The following is a 25,496-nucleotide window of genomic DNA, read 5'->3' as shown; positions in this document are numbered from 1 at the left end:
ACAAAAAAAAAACCTTTTCCTTTATTTCCAGAATGACCATATTTTATTGTGTTTTCTCATAGCTTTGAATGAGCCCTTTTTAGCCCTACATTCCTCATAAAACTTGACCTTCCCCACCAGGGTCTTCCATTCCCTAAAAGCCGGGGCCATATCACCATACCATTTACGCGAAATAAGTATCTTCCCAATTGAAGTTAGTTTATTCACCAGTGAGATCTTACCCCCATCCTCCAAGAGGCCCCCCAACAGTAAATTACAAACTCTTTCCCCTATAGTTATGGATAACGTCCCTTCTATATAACTTTTCACAGTCTCCCAAAATTGTTGTACCTTTAAACACGACCAAACCATATGCAAGAAGTCAGCTCCCTCAACTCCACACTTTGGGCATTTTGCATTTTCTCTGCCACCAATCAGGGAGAGTTTTAGTGGGGAGAGATAAAGCTGATATAGGATCTTAATCTGAATAATTTTGTGCATCACATTCCAAGACGACGTGTTTGTATTGTGCAATAAATACATTGGTCCATGTGATCTCATCCATAGTGCCTATTTGTGCTTCCCATTTCACCCTAATCTGTTTCAAGTGTAAATTATCTCTTTCCATAAGCAGTTTTTAATATATTCTTGTTAATATTTTTTCCCCAGATTCCTGATTCATTAACCCCTTCACGTCAGCCATCTGTATATATACGTTCCTATTGCACATGCCCCGTGCAGTAGGAATGTACATATACGTTCCTGACTTGAGGGGGCTTTGTGATGAGAACGGGATCGCTGCAGGGACAGCGATCCCGCTCTCATCTGTGTACAGCACCGGAGATAATGAGGATCAGCTGCGATTCCGCAGCTGACCCCCATTAACCCCTTAGTGACCGCCGAAACGGCGGTCACTAATGGGCCGGTGCCGCCGCTGTATTTCATCTCCCCCCACCGTGAATCCACGGTGGGGGGAGATGAAATAAGTAAAAATCAGACCCCAGATCAGCCCCCTAGTGCCCCAGTCACTAACCCCCCCTCCCGCGGCGGCCATCGGATCCAAGATGGCCGCCGCGATCACTGTGAACAGACTAATGTCTGTTCACAGTGATCAAAAAAGAAAAATGAATGAAAGCCCCATGCTCTCCGCCACCGGAGGTAGCGGAGAGCATGGGGCAGTCATCGGGACCCCCCCTGTGGGGTCACGGTACAAGCGATCAGCGGTATATACTATATACCGCTGATCGCTTGTGCCATGTGCCGCCGGCACTTTTTATCCCCTGTCACCATGAATGATTGGTGACAGGGGATAAAAAGTGATGTCCCCCCCCCACCACCCCATGTTGCCCGTAACCACAGCAGGTTGCCTGTAACCACCCTAGATTGTCTGTAACCACAGCAGGTTGCCCGTAACCACCCCAGGTTGCCCGTAACCACCCCAGATTGTCCGTAACCACCCCAGATTGTCCGCAACCACCCCAGATTGTCCGCAACCACCCCAGGTTGTCCGTAACCACAGCAGGTTGCCTGTAACCATACCAGATTGTCTGTAACCACAGCAGGTTGTCCGTATTCACCCCACGTTGCTCGTAACCACCCCAGGTTGCCTCTAACCACCCCAGGTTGCCTCTAACCACACCAGGTTGCCTGTAACCACCCCAGGTTGTCGTAACCACAGCAGGTTGCCTGTGACCACCCCATGTTGACCGTATCCACCCCAGATTATCCGTAGCCACCCCAGATTACCCGTAACCACCTCAGACTGCCCGTAACCACCTCAGACTGCCCGTAACCACCTCAGACTGCCCGTAACCACCTCTAGATTACCCGGAACCACCCCAGACTGTCCGTAACCACCCCACATTACCTGTAATCTAATTTTTTTTATTGTATTTTAGTAACTGCGCTATTCTAATAACTGTTACTAGCTGCGGTTTTGCTCCAGCAAATTGGCGCTCCTTCCCTTCTGAGCCCTGCTGTGTGCCCATACAGTGGTTTATGCCCACATATGGGGTACCATTGTACTCAGCAGAACCTGCGTTAACAGATTTTGGGTACATTTTTTCTCCTGTTCCTTGTGAAATTTAGAAATTTTAAACTAAACCAACATATTTTTGGAAAAATTCAAGTTTTTCATTTTTACCGGCCAATTTTGAATACTTTCCTCTAATACCTGTGGGGCCAAAATGCTCATCCTACCCCAAGATGAATTCTTTGAGGGGTGTACTTTCCGAAATGGGATGACTTTTGGGGGGATTCTATTCTGTAGACATTACAGGGGCGCTGCAAACGCACCTGGTGCTCAGAAACTTCTTCAGAAAAATCTGCAGAGAAAATGCTAATTGGCGCTCCTTTCCTTCTGAGCCCAGCTGTGTGACCATACAGTGGTTTATGCCCACATATGGGGTACCGTTCTGCTCAGGAGAACCTGCGTTACAGATTTTGGGGTGAATTTTCTCTCCTGTTCCTCGTGAAATTGAGAAATTTCAAACTAAAGGAACATATTATTGGAAAAATTCGAGTTTTTCATTTTTACTGTCTACTTTTGAATACTTTCCTCTAATACCTGTGGGGTCAAAATGCTCACCACACACCAAGATGAATTCTTTGAGGGGTGCACTTTCCAAAATGGGGTGACTTATGGCGAGATTTTACTCCGCTGGCACTACAGGGGCACTGCAAACCCACCTGGCGCTCAGAAACTTCTTCAGCAAAATCTGCATTGAAAAAGCTAATTGGCGCTCCTTCCCTTCTGAGCCCTGATGTGTGCCCATACAGTGGTTTATACCGACATATGAGGTACCTTTTTACTCAGGAGAACCTGCGTTACAAATTTTGGGGTACTTTTTTTCTCTTGTTCCTCGTGAAATTGAGAAATTTCAAACTAAAGGAACATATTATTGGAAAAATTCGAGTTTTTCATTTTTACTGTCTACTTTTGAATACTTTCCTCTAATACCTGTGGGGTCAAAATGCTCACCACACCCCAAAATGAATTCTTTGAGGGGTGCACTTTCCAAAATGGGGTGACTTATGGCGAGATTTTACTCCGCTGGCACTACAGGGGCTCTGCAAACACACCTGGCGCTCAGAAACTTCTTCAGCAAAATCTGCATTGAAAAATCTAATTGGCGCTCCTTTCCTTCTGAGCAATGCTGTGTGCCCATGCAGTGGTTTATGCTCACATATGAGGTACCTTTTTACTCAGGAGAACCTGCGTTACAAATTTTGGGGTACTTGTTTTCTCTTTTTGCTCGTGAAATTGAAAAATTTCAAACTAAACAAACATATTATTGGAAAAAATTCGAGTTTTTCATTTTTACTGTCTAATTTTGAATACTTTCCTCTAACACCTGTGGGGTCAAATTGCTCATCCTACCCGAAGATGAATTCTTTGAGGGGTGTACTTTCCAAAATGGGGTGACTTATGGTTTTTTTTCTCTCTGCTGACACTACAGGGGCTCTGCAAATGCACCTGGCGCTCGGAAACTTCTTCAGCAAAATCTGCAATGGAAAAGCTAATTGGCGCTCCTTCCCTTCTGAGCCCCGCTGTGTGCCCATGCAGTGGTTTACGCCCACATATGGGGTACCGTAGTACTCAAGAGAACCCATGTTACAAATTTTGGGGTGCTTTTTCTCTCATGTTCCTTTTGAAAATGAGAAACTTTAATCTAAATGTATATATTATTGGAAAATTTTAATTTTTCATTTTTTTACGGCCTAATGGTGAATACTTTCCTCCAGCCCCTGTAGGGTTAAAATGCTCATTATACCCCTATATTAATTCTTTAAGGTGTCTAGTTTCCAAAATGGGGTCACTTATGGGGGTTTCCAGTATACAAACCTCCTAAATCAACTTAAAATAAGAACTGGTCCCTAAAATAATCAGTTTTGGAAACTTTCACGAAAATGTGGTAATTTGCTGATAAATTTCTAAGCCCCGTAACACCCTAAAAAAGTAAAATATGTTTATGAATTGAAGCCAGAATAAAGAGGACATATTGGTAATGTGACTTAGTAACTAATTTATGTAATACAACTTTCTTTTTTTAGAAGCAGAGAATTTCAAAGTTCATAAAATGCTAATTTTTTCAATTTTTCATGATATTTTGATGTTTTTCACAAAAAACACACAAAGTAGTGACCAAATTTTGCCACTAATATAAAGTGCCATATGTGACGAAAAAACAATCTCAGAATCGCTAGCATACGTTAAAGCATCACTGAGCTATAAGCGCATAAAGTGAGACAGGTCAGATTTTGAAAAATAAGCCTGGTCTTTTAGGTGCAAATAGGCTTGGTCTTGAAGGGGTTAAATAACAAAAAAATTCATGATTGTGAATAGTCCATACTTCTACATTTCTAGTGGTCCTATGTGCTTCCCTAATCTGCAAGTACCATAGTTTGTGTGAATCCGACAGTGCAAAATCCCTTTTACAGTCTTCAAACGTCATTAGTTCCCCCCCCCTTGGATAATCTGTGCTACTTTAAGTCCTCTATTCACCCAAAACTGTGTGTCTGATAATTTCAGAAATTCACCTAAATTCTTATTCCCCCATAGAGGTGTAACTCCTAGACTACCCTTCACTTTACAAATCTTCTTTAGTGATTTCCATATTTTAAGGTATAATTCAACATGTGACTTTGGACCTATTTCTGTGCAGAGCCCTCCTTCTAAAGCTGAAAAAATATCATCATATTGCCCTACGACAGACGTCGCTATAAAATTGATGACAGGGCACGTTCTCCACTTCGCTAGACTTCGAGCTCCAATCGCAAAAAAATAGAGCTGGAAGTCTGGCAAGGCAACGCCACCCTCCCCCCACCTCTGAGTCCAGGTGGTATATTTCACCCTTGCCCTCTTTCTGCCCAAGATCAGTGAGTTCATAAGGACTGTCAGTCGCTTGAACCAGCTATCCGGAATCCATGTTGGGGTGTTATTGAGGAGGTAAAGAACCTGCAGGAGGATAACCATCTTAATAATCCCAATCCTATCGGCCATAGAGATTGGCATCCTGACCCAGGTTCCAACCTTCATTTTTAGTCTGTTATATAGTGGGACTAAGTTAAGCTCTCTATATTTCTTTACATCTGATGTCACCTGAACACCTAAATACTCCAAGGATTCACCCTCCATGATGATTTTAACTGGTAATTTATCTGCTTGGGGTGATCAATATTGTGGGAGCAGTGCTGACTTTTCCCAGTTTACTCGGAGACCCATATAACACCCATAATTATTCACTACGTTAATTAAATCCAGGACGGAGGACTCCCGGCCCCTGACAAACAGCAACACGTCATCAGCATATAATAGGCATTTCTCATCTTCTCCCCTTAGACCAAATCCTATTACTTCCTTTGCTTGTCTCAATCTCGCCGTCAAAGGTTCTATATATAGCGCAAAAAGGAGGGGGGAGAGTGGACAGCCCTGCCTTGTACCCCTAGACAGTTCAAACCAATCTGTTAGTGAATCATTAATCCTAATATTAGCAACCGGCATAGTATAGAATAACTTCACCCATGATATAAATTTATCCCCCAGCCCAAATACCTCTAATGTCTTCCATAGGAAGCCCCACTCCACCCTGTCAAAGGCCTTGGTAGCGTTTAATGACAGGATGGAGCAGGGCCCCCCACCGCCTAGCTGTAAATTGGCGAATAATCTGGACAGGTTGTCATATATTAAGCGGCCTGGTATAAATCCAGTTTGTTCCTCTCCTATTAATTTTGGGGCCACCTCAGCCAATCGAAGAGCCAAGGCTTTAGTAATAATTTTGCCATCAGTGTTTAGCAAGGATATGGGGCGAAAGGATTCTATTTTCCAATAAGAGTAATAGTAGCTTCCCGCATTGACCTAAGGAGTATTCCATCCTGGCAGGATTCATTATATGTTTCTAAAAGCATGGGTATTAATGTGTCAGCAAATTCTCTATAAATGTCAAAAGGGAGCCCATCTGACCCAGCAGTTGATCCACCCCCAAAGCTAAATAATGAGCCCCTCAACTCTGCCACAGTGAGAGGCCCATTCAACACCGCTCTCTGTAGGGCATCCAACTGTGGAAGGGAGGTGCTCTCAAAGAACAAATCGAGGTCCTGATCTCCCCCCTCCTTTTTGTACAGCTTAGAGAAGTAATCCAGAGCCCTATTTCTAATTTCTCCTGATTCCTGTATTACTCCCCCATCTTCCTTTAATAAGGCAGAAATATAGTGCTTGTCCTCCTGGGCTTCAACAATTGTTGCAAGCATCTTCCCTGGCCTACCTCCTTTTAAAAAAAACTTCTGACCCTGGAAGAAGATCCTCTGTTGTGCTTTCTGATATATAAAATCTGCTAAGCAAGCTTGACAGTCCTCAACTTTCTGCCCGTTATCCGAACTAGGTGACCCAGCATACACCCTCTCCGCATTTTGAGCTGCCTCCTGAAGTGATTTTTCCTGTGCAAAAAACTCTTTTTTTTCTTGAATTTCACTTCTCTAACCAACACACCCCTCAAAAAAGCTTTCAGTGCGTCCCAAACATATTGTATTTTAGTTTATCCCTTATTTTCCACCCAAAATTGTTCAAATTCTTTTCGGATCAGGTATTTTCTATCAATTATATTTAACCAGTGTGCATTAAATCGGAAACCCCTCTTCACTTTATCACTACACCATGGGCCTCTAATATACAGCGTCATGGGGGAGTGTTCAGAGATTGTCCTGGTCTCATAGGACATTCTGACCGTCCATCTCATTGCCAAGTCGTTGCACAGCGCCAAGTCTATTCTGGAAGCGGCATTCCGCGAAGGACTAAAACATGAGAAGGCGGTCTTATCTCCGTTTAAGCAACGCCAGGCGTCCCTCCAACCCAATTCATTGACCCGTCTAGCGAGAGGGGTCGGGGATAAGTCCTCTTTTTGTAATTTCCCTCTTCTATCTGTGTAGCTATTTAGAATGCACTTTAGGTCCCCACACACCCATACTGGAAGAGTTTCTCTTACTTTCAAAAAGCATAAAAATTCTTTTAAGACCCGTGAGGAGAATGGGGGAGGAATGTATAGAGAAGCTAGGACCAGCTCAAAACCATAAATCTTGCAATGTAAGAAAATATACTGCCCATATTTATCCACCCTCTTAGCTACTAAATAAACTGTATTTTATTGTGAATGTAAATTGACACACCTGCTGAATAACCCGATGAAAATGAATGAAAGTCTTTATTAGCCCACCTTCTTTTAATACGGAATAAGGTCTCTTCTACACAGTGAGTTTCGACTAAGCAAATAATTGCTGGTAAGTGCCTGGAGACCAGGTCAAATATAGCACATCTCTTGGCTGTCTCACCCATTCCCCTGACGTTCCAAAAGAACAATTTAAGTTCAGTTTTCATAATTTAATTAAACACACCAAGAAAAAACAAACAAACAAACAAAAAAAAACAAATAAATAAAAATAAAATTTCCTCTCTCTCGCCGCTGCACCCCAACTGTCTTCCAGGTCTGTTAATTTGGTACGTAGCTCCATAATTTGCTTCGCTTGCTCTCCTGCCTCCGACTTGAGCTCACCAACATCCTTTTGGAGGGCAGGGACAGCATTTTCCAGTGTCCCAACTTTGTCTCTCATTTTATTGATATCCTCTCTTATGAAAGTAATATCTGTAGTCACAGTTCCCACATTTAATGTAAGGTCTGCCAGGGCTTTCCCACAACTCTTCAATTCAGACAGAATCGACTTAAGAACATTGGGTAAATCACTGATCAAGTCCTCCTCATCTCCTATAGTCTGGACAAAATCAACTCGAGAGCCAGAGGCCTAAGAGTTTCCACCTGCAGAGGGGGGTAGTTGATTAACCTGAGCTTTCCCAGTAGACCCTGGAGACTTAAGAAAATTGTCAATTTTACTTGGCTTTCTTACATCCACTGCTGGCGAAGGAGGGGTTACGCCTGATTTCTTTGGTTGTTGTTTAGGGGGCATACTGATAGAGTACCCAGTACCCAGAAGGTCCTCCTATTAAACATAGCAAACCGAGTTACACAAGAAGCCTTAATTACCACCGTGATTGCCCCATTGTCAGTTCATACCTTTACGTATACAGCCTACATGGCTTTACTTATAATGGTTGGGAAAGACTCGCTTTTCAGTAGTAGATATCTCCCCCACTTCCAAAAGAGAGGCTGTTCAGTCTGATGTAAGGAAAACGAGGAGAGCTGCCTGGAAGAGATATACAATTAACAACAAGTCCTTCCCCCAGACAGATCCATATACAGAAGTAGTGGATATTCAAGTCAGTCTCTTCCAGTAAATGAATGTGGAAATCATAGCCTCCGCATACTTCATCTCACCTGGCTTCCCGGAAGGGCGGGGGAGCCTGACAGAGAGAGAAAGGGAGAGGGCAACGTGGAGGAAACAGACACCATCCACGGGCCATGGCCCCCCTCCAGGGAGAGACTGGCCACGACCCACAAAGTGCCCGAACCCTCCCCCAAAACCGCCGTCCAACCCCCCCCCCTCTCCGGACCCCACACCACCACCCCGATCAGTCCAGAACATCCTGTCCCCGACATCACTTACAGGCTTCCAGAGGCACCGTAGTCCGTGCACGCAGCGGCCGCCTCCAGTTACATCACTAGCAAAGCAGACTTAGTGATGCGGCATTGGGGGCTTTTAAACCCTTTAGGGTGTCCACGGCATGCCAGCACTCAGGGATAGTGCTATATCCGCCATCCCTCATTCATCCAGTCCGAGCCTAAGGTGACCCGCACATATCGTGCGGGAGCGGTAGCAATTGTCCCTCTTTCCATCCGTGCTGACCGCCGCCGCACAGACCATATTTCCGGGAGTCTAGGCAGGCAGGCATCCGGGGCAGCCCCGCTCGGGGGCCTCAAACGTAGTTAGTCCAGCAGGGCTACACGCTCCGGCAGGCAACAGGAGAGGTAGAGGGAGCCGGGAGGAGGAGGAGGAGAGACTGCGTCCTACGTCATGACGCCTCGACACCACGATAATCACACAACACAAAAATGTTTAAGTGGTAAAAAATTTAACTAGTTTGCCTAGAGTTGATCCACGTTTTTTTATAAAGAACTAAGAAACATAAAGAATAATAAAGAAGCTATACTTACCCAACCCCACACCACCAACTTGATCTCAGCTTACGGTTTCCACTTCTCCCCCCAGTTTCTTTGTCATCACGACCCAACAGGATTTACCATAGCTGCTCAGCCAGTCGGTGGCTGCAGAGGTGTACTGCTGTCGCCGAATGCCTGAGCGAGCATCTCTAAGCTCGGTCGTGACATTGCAGGGGGTCAGTGAGCTGGTGTTGCTGCACTGCTGTGGCAAGGGGACCAGTATATATTGCTTCTTTATTATGTTTCCACCCCTCACCCCTCTTCCCGACCTGGATTTTTACTTTTCGTTAAAGTTCTCCTCAAAGTCATTCTGTACCCCCCAAAACCGCTTGTACCATTAGATAACCGCTTTTAATCCAAGATCTGTCCTGGGGTCTGTTCGGCAGGGGGTGCAGTTATTGTCCTAAAAAACTACTTTTAAACTTGCTGTCAAATTGGCGTGGCCTAGAGTACCCATGCCTTAGGATTGCACCGCCTCTCCGTCCCTCCTCCCCGCCCTCTTCATCATTAGGAATGCCCCTGAACAATTTCTGCTATTCATCACCTGTTGGAACACTGCACATGTGCTGGATCATTAAGGCCCCTGTGCAGTGTTCAGACAAGTGATGAATAGGAAAAATCCTACCCCGGGGCGTTCATAATGGTGAGGAGGGAGGGAAGCGGTGCAGGCCTAGGGCATGGGTACTGTAGGCCACGTGTTATGAAAAAATAAACTGTTGTTCAATACACCTTTACCTGTGTACCTCAAGGCAGGAGTCCTCTGTATTATTGGATAACTCAATAATAGGAATTCACGAACTCTGACTTTTAGTCCATACAATAGAGATTTATTCCTCGGTACCGGTACAAACGATTTGCTCACAGACTGTAACATTCACCCGCTTGGACTGAAAAGGAATTGGTGGAGATCCTTTAGTGAGAATTACCGTTTGGATGTATACGGTGCAGTTTGTTATTTCACATACTGAGTTCTCTAGGCAACGCCAGTTTGGCACAGGGCTGCAAAATTAAAAGTTGTTTTTTAGGACAAAAACTGCATCACATGCCGAACAGACCATAGGACAGATCTTGGATTAAAAGCAGCTATATGACAGTACAAGCAGTTTGGGGGAGGGGTCAGATTGTGGCTACTGAGTCACTTTAAAGGCTACAAAATTCCTGGTGATTTTGCCCCTGCTGCATTGAAAATGGTGGAATCCTAAGTGACTAGCCAGGGGATTTCAACTGAATGATCATGCTCTAATTCAGAAAATCTTGTCCTCTTGTCATTCACCCTCCTTGTTCTGTAATCCCTAGTGTATTTTACCTGTGCAGATTCACAGCTAATGTCTGCAACATATCTTTCACGTGCGAGCATATCTTCTTACTTGCTGAGGTCTTTTGGTATTGATCTGCAGTGGCTGGAAATGTGCGAAGTGTGAACTACGAGAAAACTTGTGGCTAAACCTGACCGATGGGTCGATAATGTGTGGAAGGTGGTTTTGCTCAGGCACTGGTGGGAACGGGCATGCATTGGAACACCACAAGCAGATGGGCTATCCTTTGGCTGTAAGACTTGGAAGTATTACACCAGATGGAGCAGGTAAGTGGAATATATGCATAGAAAGAACCTCAAATAACATAGTAATCTGTCTCTGTAACTTTAAAAAACTTTTGACATTTCCTAGAGATGTGAAAAGTTTTAACTGGTTGAGATCTAGGTGATCAGACCCCCGCCAATTGTAAAATGTGCAAATTCTGTGAAAAGTTCATCTTACCACAGGCTGCCAGTCTTTGTGCTACCTTTGTTGTCATTTTTTGGTTTTCAGAAGTGTGTTTAACACAGAAATATAGTAAATCACAGCATTATTTTCTCTTGACAGATGTATATTCTTTTGATGAGGAAGAAGCTGTCATAGACCCACACCTCGCCAAACATCTTGCACATTTTGGGATTGATATGCTACAAATGCAAGGGGTTTGTATTAAGATACATAAAGATGTAATCACATTATACATTTTTCAGTTACTTTCAGTTTCAGTTTTATTTTGATTTATGTTTCATATTTTCCAATTTTTCACAATGTCAGCATCTTCAGAATGACTCTGAAGTATTTATACATAGAGAATAGTGAGCTCCATCTATCAAAAATACATAGATTTAGGGGCATGATATTTATTTACAAGTCTATATAACTAAAGGTAACTAAATGTGGCAGATTGCTTGCAGATTTGCAGTGTAATTGGTGGAATAAGGGTATGTTCACACTACAGAATTAAGTGAGGAATTTTAGGCTGAGTCTGGGCAGCGGGTTCTGTTTGAAGTTCCGCCTGTCCCATTGATCTGCCCAATTAAGGAGAAGTTCAAAACGTTTTACAGGTCTGGACGCAGTTGTATATGTAAGTACTGTATATACAGGGTGGTTCGAAGGTACTGTAGGTGGACAGAAAATAATAACATTTATTTTGATTTATACGTACACTTATGTGGTGGTCCAAAAGTAGGTGGACAGTTTGTGTAGTAATCAAACATGTAAAGTGAAACTGGCTCAATTGCCCCTAGCAATCAGATTACACTTTTCATTCCTCACAGACTCTTTGGAAAATGAAAGATGGAACCTTATTGGTTGCTAGGGGCAACTTAGACAGTTTCACAGATAAATCTCCCACAAATCTGTCTTCTTTTTTCAGATAATTCATATAAACCATAATGGCAAATAATTTAAATACAGATCAAAGAAAATGGACTTCAAAAGACGATTGAAAATCTCAAAATCCTGAAACCTTTAGAACAATTTGGGTTGAAACATTTGGTACTCAAGCCCCAAAGAGACAAACCATTTACCGCATTCAATGCCACTGGCTCAATCCTTAATGCTCCAAAAACTGGTAAACCCAAACCAGAAAATAATAAACTACAGAAAATTATAAACAACTTGTTGCTGAAATATTTGTTCAAAAAAGTCCACCAGAGGAGCCTCTTTGGAATTGGGAATTTCACAAGCTTCTATCATGCGAATCCTGAAATCTGTTGGGTGGAAAGCTAATCATCCACAGCTAATTCATGATTTTTTGGAGGATGATCCAGACAGGCGGCTGCAATTTAGTGAGATTATGCTTAACGAAATTGGAGAAAATCCAGAAATTTTAGATAACATGTGGAGTGATTAAGCTTTTTTTAAATTCTCAGGTCCTATTATTAGACATAATTGTATTTACTGGTATAATGAGAACATGCATTTAAAGGAGAAGTCTGGCAAAATTTTTTATTAAGGTATTGTATTGCCCCCCAAAAGTTATACAAATCCCCAATATACACTTATTATGGGAAATGCACATGAAGTGCTTTTTTCCCTGCACTTACTACTGCATCACGGCTTCACTTCCTGGATAAAATGGTGATGTCACGACCCGACTCCCAGAGCTGTGGGGGCTGTGGCTGCTGGAGAGGATGATGGCCAGGGGACACTGAGGGACACAGGGCACTGGAGGGACACTGAGCATCCCCCTGCCATAATCCTCTCCAGCAGCCACAGCCCGCACAGCTCTGAGAGTCGGGTCGTGACATCACCATGTTATCCAGGAAGTGAAGCCTTGATGCAGTAGTAAGTGCAGGGAAAAAAGCACTTTATAAGCATTTCCCGTAATAAGTGTATATTGGTGATTTGTATTACTACCAGGGGGCAATTATCTTCAATAAAAAATTTCGCCGGACTTCTTAAACATTAGAGCAACAACTAACTAAATGAGCCTGGTGACAATGTTTGGGGTGATATTTCAAGTTTTGGTATTTTAGAACCAATATTTTTTGATGGAATAGTCACAGTGGATAAGTATCTTGAAATTCTAATAAATCAAATTTTTCCCCAGTTACAGCAGCAGCCTAATTCAAACCTTTATTTCCAACAAGATGGGGCCCCTCCACATTTTTCAAGAGTGTTCGGCCAGTATCTTAATGTAACATTTCCTAAAAAATGGATTGGCCAAAGATGCCCACTTGAATGGCCGGCACATTCACCAGACTTGGATTTTTTCTTTTGGGGAGAACTTAAGGACAAAGTTTGTAGCCGAAAACCAAAAAGTGTTGGTGATTTGAAAAATTACATGAGAGATGCATTTCAAGAAATTAATACCCAAAGAGACTTGTGCAAAAATGTTCGAAGCTTAAGAGGCAGACTTTAATACTGTGCAAATTGTGATGAAAAACAGTTGGAGCACCTGCGTTTATAACATTTAAGGGCTTTTGTATTATTGTTCAGAATAAAATTTAATTGTCAATGTTATGCTTGTGTTAGTAAATATAATTGTATGGTTAAATCAAAATAAATGTTATTTTTTCCTGTCCACCTACTTTTGGACCACCCTGTATAGTACTTCATATAAACACATTATTTTTTATAGTAAAACAAAGTAAAGGTCTTATAATTTTTGACATACTTAATCTTTCTTATTACTTTTTTTTTAGACAGAGAATGGTGTGATGGATAATGAAGTTAGGCTAAGAGTCAGCGAATGGGAAATCATCCAAGAAACTGGACTTAAGTTGAAACCAATCTTTGGCTCTGGCTACACTGGTATTAGGAACCAGGGGAACAGCTCCTACCTCAGCACAGTGATTCAGGTCATCTTCAGCATACCAGAATTCCAGAGGGCGTATGTATCTCTTTTAACTTCCCTACAGATGCACATACAATACTGAGTTATTAATAAAGAATTCCACTATTGAGCCCTAACCTGACAGTCCCAATGCTAGGGAGGGGGAGGGGGCTTCAGCCATTGTACAGTTTTTAGGCCACATTGTCACCTCATTTGCTGTCACCTATTAAAGGTTTTTCATTGAACAGGTTAACTTTGTTTTATATCTTAGGGAGGCTAAACTTGCAAACAGAACTATAGTAAAGATGGGATATATTGGTATTTAGCCCATAGTGACTGCTGGTCTTTATTGTTTATCTTGTAGCCTTGTAATGATATCTTTGGAGCAATGATCTGTATTCCTTAATTGTTTGGTTATATTATGCTTTTCATAGTCCTTTTCATACACTGTTAATTTTCACGCTAGATAAAATATATGTACATTCAACTTTAGTGTAGTGTAATGGTAATTTTACTAGAAGGGATGTACCCCCCCCTAAATAATCAGGCAGCATCTTGCAATTTTTTTTTATTGTCACTACAACGAACAGTGGAACTTAAAATGCAACAAGGAGTTTTTCTTAATGGACATGCCCTTTAGTCACTGCTCACTGTTAACCTTTCCTTGGGTATTTATAAATATTAAGGTCACTGAAATGAGAGGAATTAATGTCTGAAAGATGATGTTGGTAAACGTATGCCAAGAAACCAACATAAGTACAAAGTGGAATCATTGGAATGGGCATCATCATTTTATGAGAAAAGACTTGGCACTGAATATGCGATACAGCTGCCACAAACCTGACTTCATTATGTCATAAAGTTTGACATAGAAGTTGTCTTACCGTTGCTGTAAACAAACAAATAGAAAATTATAACATTTCATTCCCTTTCAATCGTTTTTTTTCCCCGTAGTTGGCTAGCCTTCATTGCTCCCCACAAGGTGTTCCTCTGTATACTAATAACTGACATGTATTGACTAAAGACTTAAGTGGATATCCAAACCCATTCTTGTCGGCTGGTTTACTTGCCAGTAGTTTATAATTTTTCTCTTTTTACCGCAATTAGTACCAGTATTCTGTGCATTAACTTTTGGAGATTTTTGATGGTCTTGGTCATATATGCTGAAGTGAATAGGTAGAATTACACTTAGAAGGAACTAGGCGACCTAAGTTTCCAATGGCAAAAGAGGTAGTTTTCCAACAACCTCTGGGGAACTATAGACAAGTTGCTGATCACAGCAATGCTCCAATATGGCAGAGCTAAAAAGCACCCATTCTAAAAACGCTGAAGAAAATAAATGGCAGGTATTAAAAGGGAACTATCAGCAGGTTAGATGAGTACCCGGGATGGTGAGGAGGAAGGTATGTGTCTTACCTTCCTCCTCGGCACCAGTCCTGCACTGACAGTTGGAGTAATCTTCGCCCGGGGGCACTGTTAAGAGCACTGTCGCATCATCTGATCTGGCCCCCTTCATTGATAAACAAGTCTGATAAAGTCAACACCAATTATCTACCACAAGGTGCCGTAGATAATCTGTCCTATACGCAAAAAACGCAATTTAGCATAAAGAAAAAGGAATCCACGCAGGGGATCCCAAAAAAGTTTTGCTGGACAATAAATAATGTATCACAATAAATCTTTATTTATTACACAATTAAAAAATTACATTAAAAGTTGGAGACGAAGGAACAGTACCATACACAGAAATTGGGGAGAGGGGACATGAATCAAAATAAATAACCTGTATTTACATATCACTTGTATAATAGTAAATTGCACATATTCATGATAAACATATAAATATATATGTATACACGTGTGAAAACAAACAGATACCAGTAAGTGACTAATGAAACCAGATATACTTTAGGTATATAAAATTCTATATTATAAACCAGTGCAAAAAATGTGGAAGAAATCCAAAATATACTTTTTGATGTGCTGAAAATAATATAGTAACAGACCCAGAGAAGGTTCGACTTAAGTTAAATTAGTGTTACAGCGAATCCACAAAAACAGTAATCAATATAGAAAAAAATATATATATACATAAATATGTGTCTACCACTGGTAAATGTACATACACAATGTCCCCTCTACCTACTCACCCTACGCACGTTTCGCATTCGCTTGATAAAGCAAACGCGAAAAGCACAGTCAAGTCATTGCACTATCCAAGTAAGAATTGTTGAGGTGTATTAATATTAGCAGTATAGAAGATAATATGTAAAACAATACTACTGGATACAATACTGATATAACATGGAGCTCTACAAAATTGACAGCCTTTTATTGTTTATTGTGTCCTCCAAAGCACCATAAACTTATTATAAAAAGCTCCAGAAACATCTGGCGCTTCCTCTGTTTTCTACTATAAAGAAACAGGATTATTTGTTTTTCTGTAATTATTGGATCATATTCATTTCTGTCATTTTGATTTCCTCTTTGCATACTTTTCCAGCTATGTAGGTAACCTGACACGAATATTTGACTATGCTCCTCTGGATCCAACACAAGACTTTAGTACACAGATGTAAGTGCCTTTCCTGGAAAATCCTTAACCGCATCATTTATTCCTCTACAGAATTCTTATGCTTTGGCCACTGTAGCTTGAATGGCACATACTGATTTTCAAGGGTAAACATATTGACCCTCATTTACTAAGATTTTTAACATTATTAAAGTGTCTGATTGCCCTTGGTAATTTTTTGTCAGGTTTTTCACATGACAAAACTTAAACCTGACCATCCTGTCACACTAGAAGTGGCTATTTTTTAGGGTATGTTCACACTGAGCAAATATGGCAGAATTCCATGGCAGAACTCTCCGCAGTGAAATCCTGCTTGCCTCAGTGTCAAATGGTGTCTCTATGGGAGGCCTTGTGCACCTCTGCTCTCCAATTGACATGTCAATTCTTTGAGCGGAGTCGTGAAAGCCCTCCCACAGAAGTGCTGTTTGAATTCCACCACATTTGCTCAATGTGAACGTACCCTTTGAATGGGGAACCGATAAAAAATGAAGGTTTGTTTGATAAATATGTTGGTCATAGCGGGTTTTAAAGGGACACACCCACAAGATGCCCATGTTTTGGTTTTAAAGCACAAAATGAAGGGTGTGTCGATTTCTAATTTTTTTTTTTTTAAGACGTTCGTAAATATGGTGAAACAAGGAGCTGACACAGAAAAAAAATTGTAAAAAATGTCAATTTGATGACCGTAACACATTTGTAAATAAGGCCAATTGTCTACAAGGCCTCAAATCACTTTAAGGGGTTACACAGAGAGCAGAAAAGGTCCTACCTCTTCTGCTCTCCAGTGCGCCACTTTGCAGGCTTTGCAATGGTGCCCACAGGCAATGTCCAATAGCTGCACAATGTCGCCGTAATGTTGGGCAGCTATTGATCATTACCCACAACGTGTTCCTGCCCCCTTCTCATCTGGGAAGTTATGACCAGAGACGCTCAGAGGGAGAAGTGGTGTGCTGGAGAGCAGAAGAGGTACAATCTTTTCTTCTCTTCTTTAAAATCATAGTTAAGTATAAGTTATCAATTGGCCTAATAGGAAAAGCAGGTCTTTTAAACTGGATTACAGATATAAAGAAAACAGGACTGGAAAATGAGACAATCATAAGACTTGAGAGACCACCAAAATGGTCAATCATATAAATAGTACCTAAGGAGTTGTATTATCATATGCATGGCCGTTCGGATGAACACATGGGTGAATTGTGTCCAGCGGAATGTTCATAGATAATGCTCAGTTGCATCTATTATTTTTGCTTACAATCAGATCATTTCAATCCTCAAATTGACTGTAATATTTTAGATGAATTAGAAACTAAAACCTGTATTCACTTGATGATTAATTGAAAACAAAATTGCTTTGCTCTACTGGCTGTGTACTGTCTACCTTTTGATACTGTGGAATTTTAGTGTTTAGGACTCTGTTATTGTAGATGATCATATTTAGTGGTTCAGCATAAACTCAGGTCCCTACTATGTCTGTATCACATCCTACACTGTTGCTTTGCACCAGCTTTCTATATACTCTTTAGTATAAAACATCTTGCTTCTCTCTTTACTGGTAGGGCTAAAATCGGTCATGGTCTACTCTCTGGACAGCACTCAAAGCCACCAGTGAAATGTGAGCTGATAGAACAGGTGATGAAAGAAGAGCACAAGGTATTTATTCTGTCATTTGCCAAAGGTAGAAAACCAGTATTAATTTAATTTCTGGACAGGTGAAAATAACACAGTATTTATGCAAATGTGTTAAATGTTTATTATTTCTTTATTTTTTTAAGAGGATGAGCTATTGGAGTGAGAAGTATATGTTACATAGTCCATAAAGTTCTGAAACAGAGGGGCTGGAGGGGCTGTTGCATGCCATACATTAGTGGCATCTGATGGACCCCACAGACTTAAATGGGGTCTGTCAGATGTCCATTTTACTGGACAAAACAACACATCTATTTTGTCTGGTATTTTGCATGGATCCTCCTGACAGATCCTCTAATGGCGAGTGTGAGTTGAATGTTGCCAGTGAATGAGAACATGTGTGGGTGCAGTGTCATAGGTGAAGAACATGAAGGTGACAACCCCAAAAATATTCATTTATGTGCAATAGTCATTTAAAACAATAACTCTGTGCTATAGAATTTTTTATTAACCTTTTATGTGGATATATGACTAACCAGCTTTACAACGGACCTGAAGAGGAATTCCAATAATATAAAGAGTAGCTTTTAGTGGGATTGCTGGTGAAGCTTTACAGTGTTGTGTTGCAAACTTGTTGCTAGCCAGATAAATGAGTTTCTTCTGGTGTAAGAGAGCTGATATGCTTATAGCTGAGGCTGTCAGTCTAGAGAGAGTCTTCAGGAATGATCTTTCATGGAATGGGGGTGGGTAAGAATTCCATTTGGCAATGAAAAGATAAACAAAAATAGCCCTTCCTCTATCTGGTTTCATCAATGCTCAGTATCTCCAGGACTATTTATTTTACATGTTCTCTTTTCTACGCCATGTGTGATCTTCCATCCTCATGGGTAGATGACTAATATTGTACAGTGTTACTCTTGTGGTGCTAAAATGGTGTCATTTGTATTGTGCTCATGTAATGCCCCGTAAGGCCTTCTTAGGACAGCAGTATCTCAAACGCTGCATATCACCCTGCTATTAATGTCTAAGGCTGCGTTCACACTACGTATATTTCAGTCAGTATATGTATATTTCAGTCAGTATATTTCAGTCAGTATTGCAACCAAAACCAGGAGTGGATTAAAAACACAGGAAGGATCTGTTCACACAATGTTGAAATTGAGTGGATGGCCGCCATTTAATGGCAAATATTTGCTGTTATTTTAAAACAACGGCTGTTATATTGAAATAATGGCAGTTATTTACTGTTATATGGCGGCCATCCACTCAATTTCAACATTGTGTGAACAGATCCTTTCTGTGTTTTTAATCCACTCCTGGTTTTGGTTGCAATACTGACTGAAATATACTGACTGAAATATACGTAGTGTGAACGCAGCCTTAGGATGGATAACAAATGTGGGCCATGGGCTGGCACCAGCTCAGTTAACCTCTTCATTTATGGATTACTAACATGAAAGACTCCAAACATGCACTAGATACAGGCAAAAAAAATTGTAATCCGTTAAAATAATTGTATATTAGTGTGCAATCTTTCTACACCACAAATATTATTCGGGGTGTTTTGACATGCCTAAACATTGGGGGAAAAAAATAGGATGAGTTGTTGAAATTAAATCAATTTTTTTATGTGTAATTATACTCTTACTGAACATGACCCATACTCTGAAACCAACAGAATACAATAATACCATAACACCATGAGCACATATATGCCACCAAAGAGCAAATAAACATTACCAGCATACTGTTACTGTATAAATCCCAGCATACAAAAGACAATATTACTACTAATAACACTGTATGTGAGACAAATAATACAGCCATACCTGGACCACATAATACCACTGCTTAATGATTGAATAGTAATCACATGCTGTTACTGAATAAAAACCACTATACACAATCCACCATTACCCTATACATTTACCACAGTTTGGGGTAATTACAGTACAGTTCTATCCAGTGACTCACAGGTGATGTCTTTTCTTGTGTTTCTATCAGTATAAAGTATATGGGGGTCTTGCAAGACTCAACAACAGATGATGAGATAAGGGATGGCATGATAGAGTTTTACTGCCTGTGCCCTTTGTTCTTGAAGAGATAAGTTGCCAGAATTGTCTGGCTGCGGCTTACTCTTTCCTATAGGGAATATGTGAGCTTTTGGCTGTTCGGGGAGAGATGGGAAATAGGAGGGATAACAGTTGGCTGAGCAATTCTTCGGCCGACAGTTATTGAAGGTGTATGGCCGCCTTAAGGGGGCATTCACACATTCTGTAATTACGGTCTGTGTACGGACAGTGTGCTACAGACCAGAATTTGGAACTCTGCGCATCATCATTCACAATTTTGCCATGAGCTCTGAAAAAGTTTAAATCTTTGTGATTCTGTAGTGACACAGCCGTGCAGACTGTGCATGCAAAGTGTGAATGACCCCTAAGTGTTTAGGATCTCCTTATTCTGTGGAAGGTCAGTGTTGTAAGAATTATGAACGGCTTGTCATATATTGTGATTTCTTTGTTTCGGTCTTTTTGAGTGTACATGATTTGTCTCTGCTTCTTGAAGCTACAACCAAAAGGGATTACAACTCGAATGTACAAAGCATTAGTAAGCAGAGGACATACAGAATTCTCCTCAAACAGACAGCAAGACGCACAAGAGTTTTTCCTGCACCTTATTAATCTAGCAGAGGTATGTACTGTCATATTGCTGAGTTATTGGGGGAATATTTTATGTATTATGTTTACTTGGAAAATATGTAGAGATGTGGAGCCACACTAGATACGTAAACGTAAACTATTAAAATTATGACGAGTAAAGAAGATCTTACTCCCTTGTTAACTATGTATTATGTGGTACACAGTAGTATTCAGAGCTGCCATCAGCAAGAGGGGAGCAGGGGAGCGACTGCTTTAGTTTATAGTGAGTGGGTTTTGCATCATCTGTTCATCATAACATCATCAGGTCTACAGTATATTGGTGGTAAGATTAAAGGAGAAGGCCAGTGAAAATTTTTATTACAGTATTGTATTGCCCCCCAAAAGTTATACAAATGAGCAATATTCACTTATTACGGGAAATGCTTATAAAGTGCTTTTTTCCCTGCACTTACTACTGCATCAAGGCTTCACTTCCTGGATAAAATGGTGATGTCACGACCCAACTCCCAGAGCTGTGCGGGCTGTGGCTGCTGGAGAGGATGATGGCAGAGGGATGTTCAGTGTCCCTCCAGTGCCCTGTGTCCCTCAGTGTCCCCTGCCATCGTCCTCTCCAGCAGCCACAGCCCACACAGCTCTGGAAGTCAGGTCGTGACATCACCATTTTATCCAGGAAGTGAAGCCTTGATGCAGTAGTAAGTGCAGGAAAAAAAGCACTTTATAAGCATTTCCCATAATAAGTGTATATTGGTGATTTGTATAACTTTTTGGGGGCAATACAATACTTAAATAAAACTTTTCGCCAGACTTCTCCTTTAAATGAGTGTTTTAAAAAGACCACTGATGTCTATATGGCCTGCTCAGGACCCACTCTATAAGTCAGAACGGAGGGTTAGCTCGTCATCTGGGGGACTTGAGCCATCATTGTTTCCCATGTAAAACTTCAGCAGGGAAATTTTCTGGCCATTCATGCCTTATCCTGGCAAAATCAGCTGTTTGCAAGAAGCAGGATCCAGGCCATATTCCAAAGAAAGGAGATGAGATGAAAAACATAAAGGTCAAAAACAAAACAACATTGCTAATATAATGCACCGAGGATGACATTTCATTTTTCTGACCTTTGTTTTATTGCCTTCTATTGTATTGTCGCTTGCCTTGTTTTGTGTAATATTGTATTTTAATTTGTAGAGGAACAGCATAGGCTCAGAAAATCCCACTGATGTCTTCAGGTTTCTGGTAGAAGAGCGGACACAGTGTTGCCAGTCAAGGAAAGTTCGCTACACTGAAAGAATTGACTATATCATGCAATTGCCTGTGGCTATGGAAGCTGCTACAAATAAAGGTACATTATAAGTATCAGAAGAGACCTGTCAGCACTCATGTCTGTCTGTTTTAATACATTTTTGTATTGTCTCTGAAATTCTGGAGCATCTGACCGTAGATACCTGCATTGTGTCTTCCCTCTGTTATTTCCCCTTGAAATGTATGAATAAATTGACACATGTACTTTACCACTCATATTTTTCGATTGGGTGTCTAATATTGTCCACCTTGTTAAGGGGGTATTCCGCTCAGAAAGAACTTTTAATATGTTGTTACCCAGGCGCACAACACAACAAACCACCTATTCTTATCTTTCCATTCTCCCCCAGTGCCTACTTATGTCATCTTTGGTCCCTGGCTGAACGATTCTGCCTCCCCCTCCAAGATATACTTGTCTGGCAGTGAAAGCCCACTAATCACAGGCCAAGGTGTAGTCCTTTCCCAGTCAGTGATTGGCTGAGGCCGTCCAGAAGTGGATGCTAGATTTTTCAGTCAGGGACCGAAGATGTTGTAGGAGAACACAGGGGAAACACAGAAAGGTAAGAATAGGCTGTATGTTATCTTCTGTGCCTGGGCATATTAAGGTTACAAACCCACTTGCCGGATCTGCAGCGAGTCTCCTTGCTGCGTTTTTGCAGGGAGACTCGCTGCAGATCCCGGCCCTATACTTTCAGTAGCAGAGAAACTCGCAGCAGGGATGTACATCCCTGCTGCGATTTTGTCTGCAGCCCGCCCCATTAACCCCCCGGCCGCCGGACATTATACATTACCCGGTCCCCGTTCCTGCTTGCTTCGGGGCTCCCGGTGTCGGGAGCCGCTGAAGCAAGCAGGAGCCGGGATCAGGTAATGTATATCGCCCCCAGCCCCCGGCCGCACGATCGCCCCCAGCCCTGCAGCCCCCGACCGCACGATCGCCCCCGGCCGCACGATCGCCCCCAGCCCCGCAGCCCCCGGCCGCACGATCGCCCCCAGCCCCGCAGCCCCCGGCCGCACGATCGCCCCCAGCCCCGCAGCCCCCGGCCGCACGATCGCCCCGCAGCGATCGCCTGCAGCCCTGCAGCCCCCGACCGCACGATCGCCCCCAGCGGGCGATCGTGCAGCCAGGGGCCGCGGGCGATCATGCGGCCGGGGGCTGCGGGGCTGCAGGCGATCGTGCGGCCGGGGGCTGGGGGCGATCGTGCGGCCGGGGGCTGCGGGGCTGGGGGCGATCGTGCGGCCGGGGGCTGCGGGGCTGGGGGCAATCGTGCGGCCGGGGGCTGCAGGCGATCGTGCGGCCGGGGGCTGGGGGCGATCGTGCGACCGGGGGCTGCGGGGCTGGGGGCGATCGTGCGGCCGGGGGCTGCGGGGCTGGGGGCGATCGTGCGGCCGGGGGCTGGGGGCGATCGGGGCTGCAGGGGGGCGGGCAGGATATACATTACCTGATCCCGGCTCCTGCTTGCTTCAGCGGCTCCCGGCACGTTCCGCCCGGCCAATCAGTGCGCTGCCCCGCCGCAGCGCACTGATTGGCCGGGCGGGCCGTGAAGACACCGGGAGCCCCGAAGCAAGCAGGAACAGGGACCGGGTAATGTATAATGTCCGGCGGCCGGGGGGTTAATGGGGCGGGCTGCAGACAAAATCGCAGCAGGGATGTACATCCCTGCTGCGAGTTTCTCTGCTATTGAAAGTATAGGGCCAGGATCTGCAGCGAGTCTCCCTGCAAAAACGCAGCAAGGAGACTCGCTGCAGATCCGGCAAGTGTGTTTGTAACCTAAAAGTTAATTCTGAGAGGAATACCACTTTAGGGCCCAAACCTGCCATTGGGCCTTAGTACCGTCATAGTTGCCCTAGTTAAAGGATTACAGTTACTGCCATACATCACATTCTCTAGATTTAAAAAACATTACCCCTCCAGAACGGGTGGGTGGGAATTGAAAGATTCCCGTGCCTGCCATCACTACCTGTTGTTTATGTTCATAACCCCTCCTTAAAGTGTTACTGGTATGACTTTCAAAATTGAAATCGAGTAGATGTGAAATAAAGCAAGTTTACAATTTACAGTCATTAATTTTTTTTTCAAATTATGCTTTAAAACAAAGCTATACTTACCAGAAATCCAGGTCCAGACTCCTGAAGGCAGCTTTTTAGTCTTGTGCTGGTTCAAAAAAAGCGTCTAAACACAAGTCCCAGCCAGTACAAAGAGTCATGGCTCAATGCATTCGTCGATTACATGACCGCCTTCTCTGTGAGTGCTCAGAAAATGAATGTAAATTGCAAACTTGCTTTATATCACATCTACTGTTGATTCAGGTTTTCTAATTTATAATGACAGGTACACTTTTTAAAGCGACTCTGTACCCACAATCTGACCCCCCAAACCACTTGTACCTTCAGATAGCTGCTTTTAATCCAAGATCTGTTCTGCGGTCCGTTCGGCAGGTGATGCAGTTATTGTTCTAAAAAAATACTTTTAAATTTAAAGCCCGTGCCAAATGGGAGTATCTGTGCCCTAACTTTGCACAACCTCTCTGTCCCTCCTCCCCACCCTCTTCATCATTAGGAATGCTCCAGGCAGATTGTCTCCTTTTCCCCACCTGTGGCAGCCCGGCACATGGGCTGGATCGTTAAGGACCTGTGCAATGTTCAGCATGGAGAAAATGTTTCAGGGGCATTGCTAATGATGAGGAGGGCGGGGAGGAGGGACGGAGGGGTGGTGCAAAGTTAGGGCACAGATACTCCCGTTTGGCACGGGCTTCAAGTTTAAAAGTATTTTTTCAGGACAATAACTGCATCACCTGCCGAACGGACCCCAGGACAGATCTTGGATTAAAAGCAGCTATCCGAAGGTACAAATGGTTTGGGGGGAGGGGGGTGGGTCAGATTGTGGGTACAGAATCGCTTTAAACCCCTTCCTCATTTGGACCTTCCCTAGGTTCTCCCGCAACTCTTATTCCTTAACAAAGGCATCCCCCTACACTCTCCACCTACCTCAGTATCCAGGGCTAGCTTCAATGTTTCTTTACCTCCCCTTACCTCGTACTTTCTTTACCATAATTAAATATACCTAATGTGGTGGTCGCAGTAATGCCCTTCTGGTTTCTTGCTGGGAGCCCCCTTCTCCAACTGTGACCTCCCTAGTCAGACAGTGTAGGAGCATGTTCCTTTTGAAAAGAGAATGATCACACGCAGTTGTTAATTTATTCATAAATTTCCAGGAGTGGGGAGGCACAACACAATGTCCTAAGAAAAAATGCTCCAGAATTATTATTTTATAGGAATTGTCACTACTTACCATTATTATTGTCTTAAAAATATTGATTTGGTTGTTTAGTACAGTAGACTAGTAGTTATTGAACGGATGTAACATAGATACACATACCAGCTAAATAATTCTATTAGTGAATGCAATGAATTCTGAAGGATGCAGAAAAAACTAATACATATCAGTAGAAGTAGTGTCATGCTTTCTTCCTGATAAATTGTTAGACTGTTTATTAATTCAGAAGACAGTCGTCTTCTGCATTGTGATTTTAAATTTACTCTTGTGTAGATTGTGTAGAAATCCTACTTGTACACTAATTTAAATAAGTTATAGATATTGAAAACGTGACTGCTGTTTTTCAAAAAATAGCACAACACCTGTCCTGACATGTTTTTCTAATCCTAGATATACCTCTTAACCTG

At 42.5% G+C, this 25,496-nt stretch overlaps 1 protein-coding gene across 9 annotated transcripts in view; it reads left to right on the top strand.

Annotated features, from left to right (window-relative positions):
• The window catches only part of USP13 (ubiquitin specific peptidase 13), an 83,814-nt gene that overhangs the window by 44,977 nt on the left and 13,341 nt on the right, over window positions 1–25,496 (top strand). For all 9 annotated transcript variants that reach the window (XM_069975132.1, XM_069975140.1, XM_069975131.1 and 6 more), the window contains 7 exons: window positions 10,481–10,665; window positions 10,946–11,040; window positions 13,528–13,715; window positions 16,162–16,233; window positions 17,787–17,880; window positions 20,422–20,547; window positions 21,702–21,855. In XM_069975132.1, the coding sequence (XP_069831233.1) occupies window positions 10,481–10,665; window positions 10,946–11,040; window positions 13,528–13,715; window positions 16,162–16,233; window positions 17,787–17,880; window positions 20,422–20,547; window positions 21,702–21,855 (914 nt within the window). The remainder of the gene's footprint in view (window positions 1–10,480; window positions 10,666–10,945; window positions 11,041–13,527; window positions 13,716–16,161; window positions 16,234–17,786; window positions 17,881–20,421; window positions 20,548–21,701; window positions 21,856–25,496) is intronic.

This window comes from Dendropsophus ebraccatus, chromosome 6 (genome assembly GCF_027789765.1).
Source record: "Dendropsophus ebraccatus isolate aDenEbr1 chromosome 6, aDenEbr1.pat, whole genome shotgun sequence".
Taxonomy (NCBI): Eukaryota; Metazoa; Chordata; class Amphibia; order Anura; family Hylidae; genus Dendropsophus; species Dendropsophus ebraccatus.
This window is presented reverse-complemented; position numbering and strand designations above follow the sequence as displayed.